This window comes from Strongylocentrotus purpuratus, unplaced genomic scaffold (genome assembly GCF_000002235.5).
Source record: "Strongylocentrotus purpuratus isolate Spur 01 unplaced genomic scaffold, Spur_5.0 spur5_scaffold_10, whole genome shotgun sequence".
Lineage (NCBI taxonomy): Eukaryota > Metazoa > Echinodermata > Echinoidea > Camarodonta > Strongylocentrotidae > Strongylocentrotus > Strongylocentrotus purpuratus.
In genome coordinates, this window is record NW_022145595.1 from 13,138,079 (window position 1) to 13,151,676 (window position 13,598).

At 37.8% G+C, this 13,598-nt stretch overlaps 1 protein-coding gene and 1 non-coding gene across 2 annotated transcripts; one reads left to right on the plus strand and one right to left on the minus strand.

The window, feature by feature from the left end:
- Positions 1 to 20: 20 nt before the first annotated feature.
- Positions 21 to 13,083, minus strand: LOC579669 (N6-adenosine-methyltransferase non-catalytic subunit). The gene is made up of 11 exons (XM_030979555.1): positions 12,912 to 13,083; positions 12,621 to 12,733; positions 10,518 to 10,617; positions 8,529 to 8,582; positions 7,013 to 7,100; positions 5,987 to 6,077; positions 5,058 to 5,199; positions 3,686 to 3,778; positions 2,748 to 2,861; positions 1,541 to 1,751; positions 21 to 782 (listed from the first exon to the last, which is right to left on the minus strand). The coding sequence occupies exons 1-11, from the start codon at positions 12,975 to 12,977 to the stop codon at positions 463 to 465; spliced, it is 1,392 nt and encodes a 463-aa protein (XP_030835415.1). The 5' UTR covers positions 12,978 to 13,083; the 3' UTR covers positions 21 to 462.
- Positions 10,058 to 10,129, plus strand: TRNAE-UUC. Its single transcript has one exon. It is a non-coding gene; the product is annotated as a tRNA-Glu (tRNA).
- Positions 13,084 to 13,598: the final 515 nt, after the last annotated feature.

The window sequence follows — 13,598 nt, forward strand, 5'->3', positions numbered from 1 at the left end:
CCCCTCTCCCTCCTCGATCCCCCTCGATCCCCTATCAGAACCCTCCTCTTTGTCCAAAGCCACCTCTATGTTCTCCCCTGCCCCTTCCACCAAACCCTCCCCGCCCCCCTTTCCCTCCTCGATCCCCTCCTCGATCCCCTATCAGAACCCTCCTCTTTGTCCAAAGCCACCTCTATGTTCTCCCCTGCCCCTTCCACCAAACCCTCCCCGCCCCCCTCTCCCTCCTCGATCCCCTCCTCGATCCCCTATCAGAACCCTCCTCTTTGTCCAAAGCCACCTCTATGTTCTCCCCTGCCCCTTCCACCAAACCCTCCCCGCCCCCCTCTCCCTCCTCGATCCCCTCCTCGATCCCCTATCAGAACCCTCCTCTTTGTCCAAAGCCACCTCTATGTTCTCCCCTGCCCCTTCCACCAAACCCTCCCCGCCCCCCTCTCCCTCCTCGATCCCCTCCTCGATCCCCTATCAGAACCCTCCTCTTTGTCCAAAGCCACCTCTATGTTCTCCCCTGCCCCTTCCACCAAACCCTCCCCGCCCCCCTCTCCCTCCTCGATCCCCTCCGCCCCTTCCACCGAACCCACCCCGACCACCTCTCCCTCCTCGATCCCCTCTGCCCCTTCCCCCTCTCCCACCAGGATTCTTGTTGACGGGGGACTTGGGGCGTAGTCTCTCGATCTCATCAGGGCATCCAGTCAGGTAGTCTTCAGAGTTCTTGTTGAAATAGCCCTTGAAGGTGTCCTTGTTGAAATTGCTGTTGGTGAGCTGAGGACCTATCGTCAGCCAGCCTGGAATGTAGAAATGAAGGGATGGTTTAATTATACATTCTTGTATGGCACATACCACATTACAATAATGATAATAATATTCTGGGTTTATGAAACGATTTATACATTTATGATGTCTCTTAACGCTTTTGGAGTGGGGACTTTTTACACATATTTAAGTGAATATATAGGTACACGTAGTAACTTGTCATTCAGATTATGAGACATTTTGGTGTTTGTCTACAAGACACTGGTATAACGGCATCCCCTTTCAAGAATGAATTTGAAATGACCACAAGCCTAGGTCTATTAAATTTTTATATGCCACACAAACAATTTCCCTGTGGCATATTGTATTCATCATGGGACAGATGTAACACAGGCTTCAAGATTATTTAACCATTTTCAGTGCAAGATTAATCTACAATACCCATGTTAAAAGGGTTGTCATTGAGCTAATTTAGATTAGAAATGAGTCACATTGCAAAGCCATCGTGTTGCATAAATCAATCCTTCCGTCAAGTGGTGCCTATTGTTTTGTGCAAAATTGCATGTGTGGTAAATGAGTGACCTTGCAGAGAGGCAAAGAAAGCAAGTGAAGTGTTGAAGTTACGAACCGGGTCTGATGGGTCTCATAGAAACCTGAAAATTTGCAAACATAATAACAGAGCAATTCTTCCGTTAAGTGGTGCCTATTGTTTTATGCAAATTCCATGTGTGGCAAACAAGCAACCATGCAGAGAGGCAAAGAAGGCAAGTAAAGTGTTGAAGCTACGAACCGGGTCTGATGGTCTGGTCGTTGCCGAAGATGTTGAGTCGTCTCCTCCCGAGGCAGAAGTGTTCGATGAGGTGGAAGATTTCTTCCGGTTTCTCCAGGCTTCCCGTCTCCGGTTCCTCCGTAATAATGACGTCCAGATCGATGTTGGCGTGGATGAAATCACCGTCAGTTGACCGACGCACGGTCCCCTTGATTCCCATCAAACAGTGCTCCTAAGAGAAGAACAAAACATGAAATCTACTCCATTCCTTGGTATCTATACAGTAATTGCAAACATTAGCCACTTTAGTCCTAACAAAATCCTAGGAAATTCAGGAGAATAGTGGGGCGTTGAGTTGAGTTGCAATCAATCGTAACTTTTGAGCAAACCCCCATTACAGTGTGAGTAAAAAAAAAGTTTACACCTAGAATATTGCTAATTATTTTGAAAATCATCTATGAAAAGTAAATTATCATACATCTCATGAAAGAGTGTTTTATCCCGAATCATTCAATATCATTCTGTGTGGTATATGTTCACGCTTGGATGAACAGGAGTCATTGTTTGCGAGTGCAAAAATCGACTTGGACCAAAGTTGCTTATGTGATGTTTGAATAAAACAATTGGGATTTGGGTATTGATTCCGTCTTTGCAGATCCAAATAACATCCCTTACAAAATTAATTATGCCACACATATCACATATCGAATATCAAATATCAACGAACATTTGTGCCCGTGTGTTTGCATGTGTGACTTTGCTTCTGCAAAAATCATATGCAATGCATTTCATTTGATACATTCAATTCATTCTCTCACTCCGCTTATCCCAACACAAAACATACTGTAGGCCTCACCCTCACCTTAGCGCAAGTCGATTTTTGCACTCTCGCAAACAATGTCTCCTGTTCATCCAAGCGTGAACACATACCACACAAAAATGCTACCAAATTATTTGGGATAAAACACTTTTACATAAGATGTATAATTATAAGATGTATAAGTAAATATTTTACTGTTCATAGATGATTATTAAAATAATTAGCAATTTTCTAGGTGTAAACTTTTTTGTGACTCACACGGTAGACTACTTGTATCCTAAGCCAAGAAGAGATTTTGTCTCTTTTTGGAGGTTGGAGGGGGGGGGGGTGGGTAGCAAAAGGTTTTTATACCTATTTTAACATGATTATTACTGTGAATTACTGAGAAAGAATTGGATTTGTTCTTACTTTGGTTCTTTGCAGGATAGCACCAGGTTCCAGACTAATGTTGCCGGGATTCTTGCAGTTTGTCTTGATCCAGCAGATGTCCTCCGATCTCCTGAAGCCCCATTCTTTCAAACACTGAAAGGAAGATATTCGAGTAAATATGTCCATCATTAAAACAGAAAATTAGACAAGCTTAGCAATTAGAAACAATAAAGAACCTTTGCCACCACTATGTCCATTAATAAAAAAAAATAACAAACACTTTGGTAAGCTTTGATTGAAAACAATGATTAAAATTTCTTTTTGAAATTCCTAGCATCAAATACATTATAGTCACAAAACAAAAATGGATGCAGTGTGTGAAGAAATACTGCCCTTTCTACAAGTTTATCTGGTAAATTTTTAAGGCTAACAATAAAAATGATTGAGCCAAACCACAAAATGTGAAATAATTGCTGTGAAAGGTTTAAAGAAAACTAGTATTTAGCAATTCATAAATCCAGATTATTATCATTATCACCAGTATAGTGCAGCATCACAAATCTGGCAAGTTCAAATAAAACTCCTTAGACAAGTGCTTCTTACATGGCAATCACCCCTACCATACTGCACATCTCCATGAGCTTTGTGGTATGCGATGTCATCACCTCTATTAAAATTTATTCAACAAAAAAATAATTCAAAACTCCCCACTTCTGATAATAACAATATTGTAAAGCGCATTTGAACATGTAGATGCAAAATGCGCTATATAAATAATTTATTATTATTATTATAACTATTATCATCATCATCGTCGTCATCGTCATCACCACCACCACCACCACCACCACCACCACCACCACCACCATCATCATCATCGTCATCGTCGTCATCATCATCATCACCATCTTCATCATCGTCATCATCACCATCTTCATCATCGTCATCATCATTATTATTACAATTTTCAAACTTACCTCTCTACCTCTCGCTAAACCATCTGAAGAACCCACCCAGAGGAAGATGAAGGAACGGAATGATGATATGGATGGTATATCTAATCTCATTATCTGTGGTATTCAAAGAAAGACATACAAGCACATTTACAATTTTGGAAAAAAAATGTCAAAAGAATTAATCTAAACTGATGATTGTGTATTGAATAAAACAATCCTTAATAGATTACAGATTCTTTTATTCATCAGTAATTTCTAAACAAAATCTGAAAGACTTGCTGAAACCACAGGTAGTCAAATACAATAATTTGTCAAAGGCAAACTTATTATACTGTAGTCTTGAGAGGACAATCTTCCTGATTTTTCTTTACTGATGAGTGATTGATGGGCGAATATTGTTTTATCTTACTGCTAAGAAAGCATTTATATGCTTGTAAGTATGCAACAAGGGAACCAACGGCTTTAAGTCCTCTCCGAGGGACTTGGAAATGAGGATTAAAGCCTTACCAAGCACACAATTGCATTGACTCTGTTTCAAAATCAGGACCCCTTGGTTTGAGACCTCTGCCGTACCACTGAGACATCATGCCTTCTCATTACTCCTTACTCAGCTTTTATGAATTTGATTTGGCAGATTATATTTATGAACATGTCTGAAAATTTGACCATCATTCAGAGGAAATTTTTACTGGATTTAGTATTTTTTAAAATCTGATTCATTACCAGAAGTCACGATTAGGTTCACAAATAAAACGGCAGCTTTCAAACACTAGCCAATCAACTGTTACTGGTTAACAGGAAGATCCTGATTCAGACAATGATATAGAGATGAATTGCAACTCCTAAGCATCGGCCAATCAGGATCAAGGTTTCAATTGTTTATCATAGACACGTTTATACTCAGGTTTGTTCACATATAACGCAGTGGGTTTTTAGTGTTTTTGTTTGTGTGTAACTGTGTGCAAAACATGTGAATGAACAACAATTTGGCAGAGTGATTGCCACAAACGTCTTATCAATGCATACAAATGTATATGTATGTTATAATCAGGGATGCCAGATAAAATTGATCAGAGGGCCTGAAAATCAACTAGAATGAGCTACTTTGTACACAAAAAAGCCTAAACTATGGTCTAAAAATAACTCGCCAGGGCCTGAATTCAGGCTATTGCCTGAAAGTTGGCATCCCTGTATGATAAGATACAGAAAGGGGGTGAAAACTCTGCTCATTTTGGTCTGGTAGTTAACCACAACAAATGCAAACAAGGTTTTATTGGCTAATGATGGCAAGATTGATTACAACTTTCTGGCATCAGCCAATCAAGATCATCCTTTCATCACGACTTCCTGTAACGTAGCGCCTGATTGGCTATTGAAAGCAAATTTCACTCACATCATCCCAGCTCCAGAACTTCTGATTGGTGATTACCCCTGGCCGATGTCTGTACTCTTCCAACGGCGGCGCTACATGGATGCAGTCAAAGATATTGTCCATCTCTGAAAGCTCATAGTTCTCCAAGTCACACTGCAAGTACCTGATTCAACAACAAAAACGTTTGAGGTTAAAGAAGAGCTTGCAGCAAGGGGACCACTTCTAAGTTCTACTGTTCTAGTGATTTTCTTTAACAAGTTTTGTCTTCAAAATGTTATTGCAGTTAAATATCATTTGTGACTTTACAGGGACTTAGTAACATTGTTCAGACGAGAGAAAATGGTGCTTAGGTAGACTTCAATGCTAGATGTACTATTAAAGATAATCTGAAAGTTTGAGTGAAAACAGACCATTATTAGTGATACAAATTGGGAAAGACTGATCTGATCAATTCCTCAATTCTCCCAACTATATTATTACAATTTACCGTTTATTTCATTTTAGGCGAATAAAAATCATCACAAAGCAATGAATTGGCTCTATATACAATTCCAGACAGTAAGTGTTGAAAGATTTTTTTAAAGCCTCTTTTATGCCTTATTTTCATGAAAAAACAGTCGGGAAAGTACAAAAATGGTTGGGAGAATGAACTGTTAGAGGATGTCGCACAGTGGCACCTTCAAAGAAAACCATAAATATCTTTGTGGTTTGAGAATTTTTTTCAGGATTTTTTGCATGTTAGAGGGTAGTACAATAGAAGGAATATAATACGTAATATTTCATACAAAAATTACGCGGTTTTTTCATCAACCTTCACTTCAACAATGTTACCGAGTCATTTTAAAGTACATGTTGCAGAGTTGAAGATAAGAATTTGAAGGATATTGGCGAGCGAGCAATCGTCACGAGAATATGTGCCAAACAACCATCAGGAGAGGTACATTACTCACATAGGAGGAATGTTCCTCTGTGATATCAATTCATCTTTGAGCCTGATCAGTTCTTTCAACTTAGGGTACTCTTCAAAACGATCAGCTAAGCCTAGGGGAAGAAAAATACATATATGTTACAAAGTCAAACAAATTCTCATTAAACAGAATAATCTTGAAAAGCTTTTTATTTGAATCTCAGACTTCTATAAAATAGAAAAACCGTAATCAGTTCTTTCAACTGATCAGTTCTTTTAACTTATGGTACTCTCAAAACAATCAGCTAGGCCTAGGGGAAGAAAAATACATAGATGTTACAAATGAATTCTCATTAACTGGAATAAAATTGCCACTCTATCTTGATTTTTTTTTCATTGAAATATAAGTCTCAGACTTCTACAATTTCATACTAAACTTCTATGAAAATAGAAAAACTGTACTTAATGCAAGCAACAGTACTAAAAAAAAGACTTATGCAGTATTTCAGAAAGCCATTGCTTTTACGATTAGAAATATTTTTTTCTAAACAGACAGCACATTATAATTTCTGAAGTTTAAACCAATGTTAGTCAAGTTCATTAGTTTTTTGACATTGTTCTTTTTGTTGCTTTTATTACAAGTTCTGATTCACGTCAAGAATCAAACCATAGTTTGCCTGAATTTGCCAATTGGCCTGAGATATTTTTGAGGAAAAAATGTCAGATTTTATTCGATCCTCTATATATTTGTTGTTCCCTCTGAGTAAAAAAATAAATAAAAAAAGCAGTGATTTGACATATCCCTTGGTGTAAAAATACAAAACAAAACAATACAGAACAGAGCCCATGAATACAATACCATACAAAGTTCCAAAACAAACCTCATGCTTTTTCCCCCCTGTCCAAATAGGCTAGAATGTCCAAAATGGAAAAAAAAAAAAAAGCCGACCATAGATTTCAAGATTTTTGGTTCTTTCGCAAGGGCAATACAACATCTTTTATTTTAGGCCTCATCACAATAAATCTAGATTTATATGTTGCTTGATACATAGTTCATAGTTCAACTTACCAACATCTCTGATAAAGTTCTGTGGCCTTTGACCTGTGTCCACAAAATGTTGGCAGTAATCATTGTGAGGGTTTGCACTTTGAGTACCCTGTTAAAATACAAACAAAAACATCTTTCATTCCTGATGAGCAATAAAAACAACAGCAATAAAACCAGCACTTTGTGATTGTCAACTACAAGTATTAGTAGTATCCAAAGATCTGGGCCCTGTATTACAAAGAGTTGAAATCAATCACAACTATGTACATGTACATAAGAGATAAGAGATTGCAAACTTGTGATTGATTAGAGGACTTGCGATTGATTTGGATCAATCAATCGCAACTCTTTGTGAGACAGGGCCCTAAACTCAAAGTGAGAATCAGCTCACTTTCCTTCAGAAAGTGAAATGATTCATGGCTTTGAATAGAATATTGACAACTGCTTGCCTTGATGTATTAAAGGGTGAGACTGAGTGATGGGTGGCTCAGCACCTTCAGATGACTTACTCTGAAAGCAGGGGGGTGTTTCACAAAGATCATAAGTCAAACTTAACTCTAAGTTGACTTACAAATTATGGAGAGCCATTTGTAGCCTTAAAATGAAATATATTCAAAAGCAGAAATTGAAGTATTTTAGACTTTTCATAAATTCCACATCCAGAACCTAAAACCTCCTTGATGATAACAAATATGAAAGATTTTATAACTTTTAAAATAACTTTTACAAAATATTTTCAAAGATACTATCAGCTTTCCATAATTGTAAAGTCCAACTTAAAGATAAGTTCAACTTAGGATCTTTGTGAAACACTCCCTGATGTAACTGTATTTGTATTTGTAGGTAATGTGCATTACAACATTACAGCATATTTTGAAAAAATCATTTTATCTTACAGGTATGCTTTGCACATGAGAACCCGGGTGACTGTCCAATTTCAAAATTACATCTCATGGTTTCCAAAAATGTATCCAGATGATTATGCAATCTTGTTTCAGTATCTCACGGTCTGAGTTGTGCAAATGTGTAAAAAAAAGGTGAATACCTGTTTAAATAGGGAAAAGGCTAAAACAATGAATGTATGGGCACGACCCTTGCAAAATCCTTTAGTAAGGACAAAAATATAATTTCCCCTCAAGTCAATATGAAAACATACGGGTTTTGTACACATAACAATTATAGTATTGAATGGCTTTTCTATCATGGGAGGCACGGGTATATTACAAATTGCTTTGAGAATATTTCACTTGTCAGGTTGTGTGGTATACCCTTTTACTCAACTCAGGGCCATTTAATGTTATTATTATTACAACGAGAGGGTTCTACATGTTTGTTTTTTATTATCCCTCTCACCTCACACAACACACAATTACTAGAAAAAGCAAAATATTAACAAAAAAACAACTAAGTTTTACCCGTGACAGTTCATTGGATCTCCCATGCTACAATTTCACAAATCCATATGCGCATACATTTACATAATCATGAATATGCATATGATAAACAATAGTTACAATTTGTAACATTATACGATTACCTTGAGAAAGGTGGAGGAGTCCTCGTAAACCTTATCTCCAGCTTCTTCTCCATCCTGAGGGGACAAACAAAACAATTAAAAGAAATCTTAAGGAAACAAAGATAGCAAGTTATCATGATCATTGTACAGGTAATCTTTGTTTAAAACTTGCTGTAATGAAACTGGTTATACAGTGCGTTCCCGAAAAAAAAATCATTAAAACAAATTCGTTTTCACTGGCTTTCTGCCGTAGCAACAAACAACAAACTCTGTTTCGGCGATCAACCATGCATGAATTCTTTTGTCTTCTTTGTTGTTAGGGCAGACAGCCAGTGGAACGGATTTGTTTAATAAAACTATGGAAACACAAGCATTACTTCTACTTTGTTATTCATAGCTCATTTTTCCTGATTGAGGTGTCATATAAAAGAGCAGGAAATGATCTCTCTAGAAATGTGATTTTCTCTTGAAATTCAGATACCATTCGTTGAATGACTTTTTGGGACCCTTTTTTTAATCGCCGATGCGTGCAATATGCATCATATGAGTGGCATCAAATGAAAGAGGAGGTACTAAGCTTTAGAAGTATGTGTCATTTGTCAATTATAATTGTGATTAAGTTATGATAAAAGTAAATCTTGGTTTTGTTTTTCTGGGATGCACTGTATAAAGGCCGTTCACGTGAGCAAAGAAAAGCGATCCTGAGAGGCAGGTGGTGTTTATGAACAATTTTCTTCGACACTTTTTAATAAGAAGAACTGTTCAAGGGAAACTAAAACATGGAGAGGGCTCTTGCTCCTGCTTAACAGGTTGGGTAGCCATACCAAGCAAAGGGGTGCAGGGAGGGGGGGGGGATAATCATTCCACATTTGTAAATTAAAACACACGTAGTCCCAATTTTTGAATTGATTCAGTTTAATACTCGCATATTTATGTTTAAATTTCAAAATCGCCTATTGCCAGAAATTCCTAATATAAACTTTGTTATTAATAGTGATATTCACTCGTATTCTACTCCTCAGAAAAATGATTTACATTTATTTAAAGTTTGTACGAAAAATGCAAAAAATTCTTTCTATTTAAATGGTATTAAGGAATGGAATAAGTTGAGTAATGATATTAAGGAAAGTACAACTCTATCTCGAAAGTACGATGTACACAGTTATTATTTAATGATTTATGTAAACAAGTTTGAGCAGAGGAGGATATTTTGAATGTGTGTATGTATATGTGTGAGCATGCATGTGTGTTTGTATCATGTTATTTTAAAGTTTTTAAACTGTATAATTTATGTGTAGTTTGTTTTTTCTTTTTAAGGCCCCACCACAAGCAATTTGCTTCTAAGGGTGTCTTTTACCATATTATGTTTACTATGTTACTCATTTGTTTGTACATGTTTCATTTTATGGTTAAATAAACTTTACTTACTTACTTACTTTACTAAATTGGCTCAATAACTTTTGATTCAGTGCAATAAAAAAAATATCAATATATGCCAAATAAATGCACACACTGCTTCTTTGACTACATTGGGCTTAATGCCATGGCAATCCCGTGTGGTCTAGTGGTTAGGATTCGTGGTATTCACCCATGCGGCCCGGGTTCGATTCCCGGCACGGGAGACCTTCATTATTTTTTCGGACCGGAGTGTTGGCTCAGTCAGTGGAGCGTCCGCCTCACAACTGGGAGGTCGTGGGTTAGATCCCCGGCCGCGTCATACCAAAAGACGTTAAAAAATGGGAGTTGCTGCTACCTTGTTTGGCGTTAACAATAAGGGATAGAGCAACGTCGATCTGGCGCTGCTCAGTGGCTGCCGGGCTCACAATCAATTGGGCAAAAAGAATTTTCATTTCAGTTTAATAAAATTTGGAGTGGACTAAAAGATTATTATGATTATTATTATGCCAGCAACTAAAAAAAAAAATATTAACTTTTAAAACCCTTAATTAGCCTCACAATTGCATGTACAGTATGTAAGTCTTGTTGTACAATAAAAGAAACAGTTCTTACCTCTGTTGATTTTCTCCTATCCAGACTAGAAGAAGGTTCTTCACCTTCACCGATGGCCCTTCGTTTAATCGGTGGAGCAGACCCACTAGCCCTGTCAGAGCTACAATAAAATCATGATTTCACAAGCAAAAGTTGTAAGGGAAAAAAAATAATGAATAGAAAATGACAATTATAGGTCCCTTTAAAAGGAAAAGACCCTCAGGAATGCGTTAAACATTACGGATTTTCATTTGATCTTCATATGATTTCTAAGTGCATTAAGTATGTAACTCTGTCGAGAAATAAATTCTAGGTAGTAATTCAGAAAACAATTTCATCCTTTAAAGATAAACTCCAGTTGTGGTAAAATTAATTCTCACAGAATCAATTTATTATGATTTTGATGACTCCAGAACCTTGCAGTGCACACCAATACTTACATGCTACATGATCAACTGTTTCTGATCCTTACCACACCTTTTCTTTCACAATGCAATCGCATTACCAGTACTAAAGTTTATCTTTAGTCAAAGAGTCTTATTCTAAGTGTTGAAGGTAATTTAGCCATGTTTGTTTAAAAAACTGCAAATTAATTGATGCATGGGAGAACAATTCATGATGGCATCTGTACAAACACGGATAAAAAGAGGCAATAACAAACTGGTTATGATGCTTTGGATGATATCGTTGGAATGAAACATAGGTCTATCAACACTCACATATCGTCGTGCACGAGGAGATATCTTAGAAATGTACAAATTATTTTGATGTGACCACTGACCAAGACAAGAGGTAGACTTTGGCCAGGTGCATGGGCCAACCAGAGGTCCCAGTGTTGATATTAATCCAAGGTCTATCACTGAGAAATGTAAGAACTCTTTTTACATAAGAATGAGAACACCTTGGAATACTTAAAGCCCCACTGTCCTACTTGTAGCTACTTGCTCCCTCTATATAGAAAACTTCCCCAATCGGTGCCTGTTGGTCCCCCATGATCCTCTATTTCTTATGTTATTTGAGAGCTGAGTTGATGAGATAGCCACCTGTCAGTAACCTCGCTGTGTGGTCTAATCCCTCCTAGCCACACGAGTGTTGATAAGCTTTAAATTTTAAATGATGATTTAGTTAATGCTTTGACTTTAGCATCGCAAATAAAGATGAAATAGCTTAGTAGGGGTTAGACCGAAAACTTCAGTCTCTCTAATTGTCGGTTGTTCCACTGAGACTACGTCTGGCTCCACTAGACCTCCGATTAGAGAGACTGAAGTATGGCCTATCGGGACTGTACGGAACAAATGGTTCGGCTCGACCGGACTGCGATGAATGAGATATATTCAACGAGATTTTCACTCTTTACATCCTCATAACTGCTGCAATTATGATAAAAATTAAAAATAACATATATATAGCTTATTTGACTTACGATAGCTTGCTCATTTAGATCCTAAATTAATGATTAATCCGAGAAAGTCTCGTCGTCAACATTATCCATCTTTGTTTTAGTTGATGAATATTCATTTTTTCTTTTCGAACGTCCAATAGCTACCGTAGCTACGTACGAGTCAGCCCGGCTTGACCAACGAACTCCCACGAAACTAGTGCTCTGATTAGCCATTGGCCATTGGCTATGTTTTGGTAGGTTGAACCGGAAATATATCGGCCGCCGGGTAATAGCTCGAATGCATGAACCTAATGCTTCGCGGTTCTGAGATAAAATTGGATAACTCATAATAAGTAAGTCCGTAAATTATGTATTTAATATTAAGTTATCAAATTTTGATAACTGTAATTAGGACAAATGACATACCAACCTAATTTACATCTGATTTAGAAATCAGAAAATTAGATCTAGAGGTCTAGATCTAACTTAGATCTAACAAAGTTAGAGTCTATACTATAGACTAGTTCTATACTATAGATTTAGTAAATAAAGAAAATCGGGGGAGAAATGTCGGGAACGAAAAGATGTTCCGCTGTGGCTCTAAATTACCCCCACCGTACGAGATCTCTGGGATACCATCTGTATTGGGGAATGTCAACAAATGTCAGTTTTATTAAAGAAATGACCCAAATCAGATGGTTATTTCTGTCTAAGTAGGGGTCTAACAGTTACTACTAACTTACATTGAACTTCCTGTGCACATGGTGCATCCGGCTTGTGTAAGTTGTGTAAATTCTTCATTATCTTCTTTGCTGTTTAGAACTGAGGCAAGGTTGTCTGCATCTTTGACTCCCAGCTAATGAATGAAATATAAATAGACCCTAGATGTTATATGTTAACGGTGAATAATAAATTCTCATAGTTATTGTTGCAATTAGCATTGTCCCACATGTTTAAAACAGCGTTGGTTATCAAACTGATTTCCCTTGATTCGTATTACTCCGGCAAGGAAATAAATTCATTTTCAAACTCACCTGCTGTGCAAGGATTTTCCTTCGTTGGTAGGAACGTTCCCTTATTTCCTTTAGCCTTTCAGACATTTTTTACGATTCTTTGATAACGTGAAATAACAAGAAGCCGTATCCACAGACAATGCAATAAAATGCACAACTCCACATCCAGCTCAGCGCTAGTACTACGTGACGTCACGATTGTTAACGAAAAGGTTATTTAGAGTTCACGGTGCATTTTTCATAGTTGTATGTTGGCCTCGTACTCAAAGGGCTTTCATCGAAAGGGTGCGGTGCGGTGCGGCGTGGTGTGGTGTGCTCAACGCACCCATTCGATAAAAGAGGGGGGGGGGGGGCTTTTCTCGAAAGGGTGCGTTGAGAGCGGAGTACCGTTTTAACACACCCTTTCGATAAAGGCGGGGGGGGGGGGGGGCTTTTCTCGAAAGGGTGCGTCGACTAGTCTTTCGCATCAGTCGTTTAAAATGCGGATCTGGGACAGAAGGTAATAGTTGCCAATTTAAGTATATCGAAAATGTAAAATGGAATGGTCTTGATTACAGAGTGGTCTCTTTCGTTATTACTATGTTGATGGGAGAGACAGAGAGAAGGAAAAAAAGGGAAAGGGAAAGGGAAGATAAAAGGAAAGAAAGAAGAATAAGAAGAAAAGAGGGAAACGGGAGGGAGGGGCGAAGGGCTCTTGCCTCCTCCTCA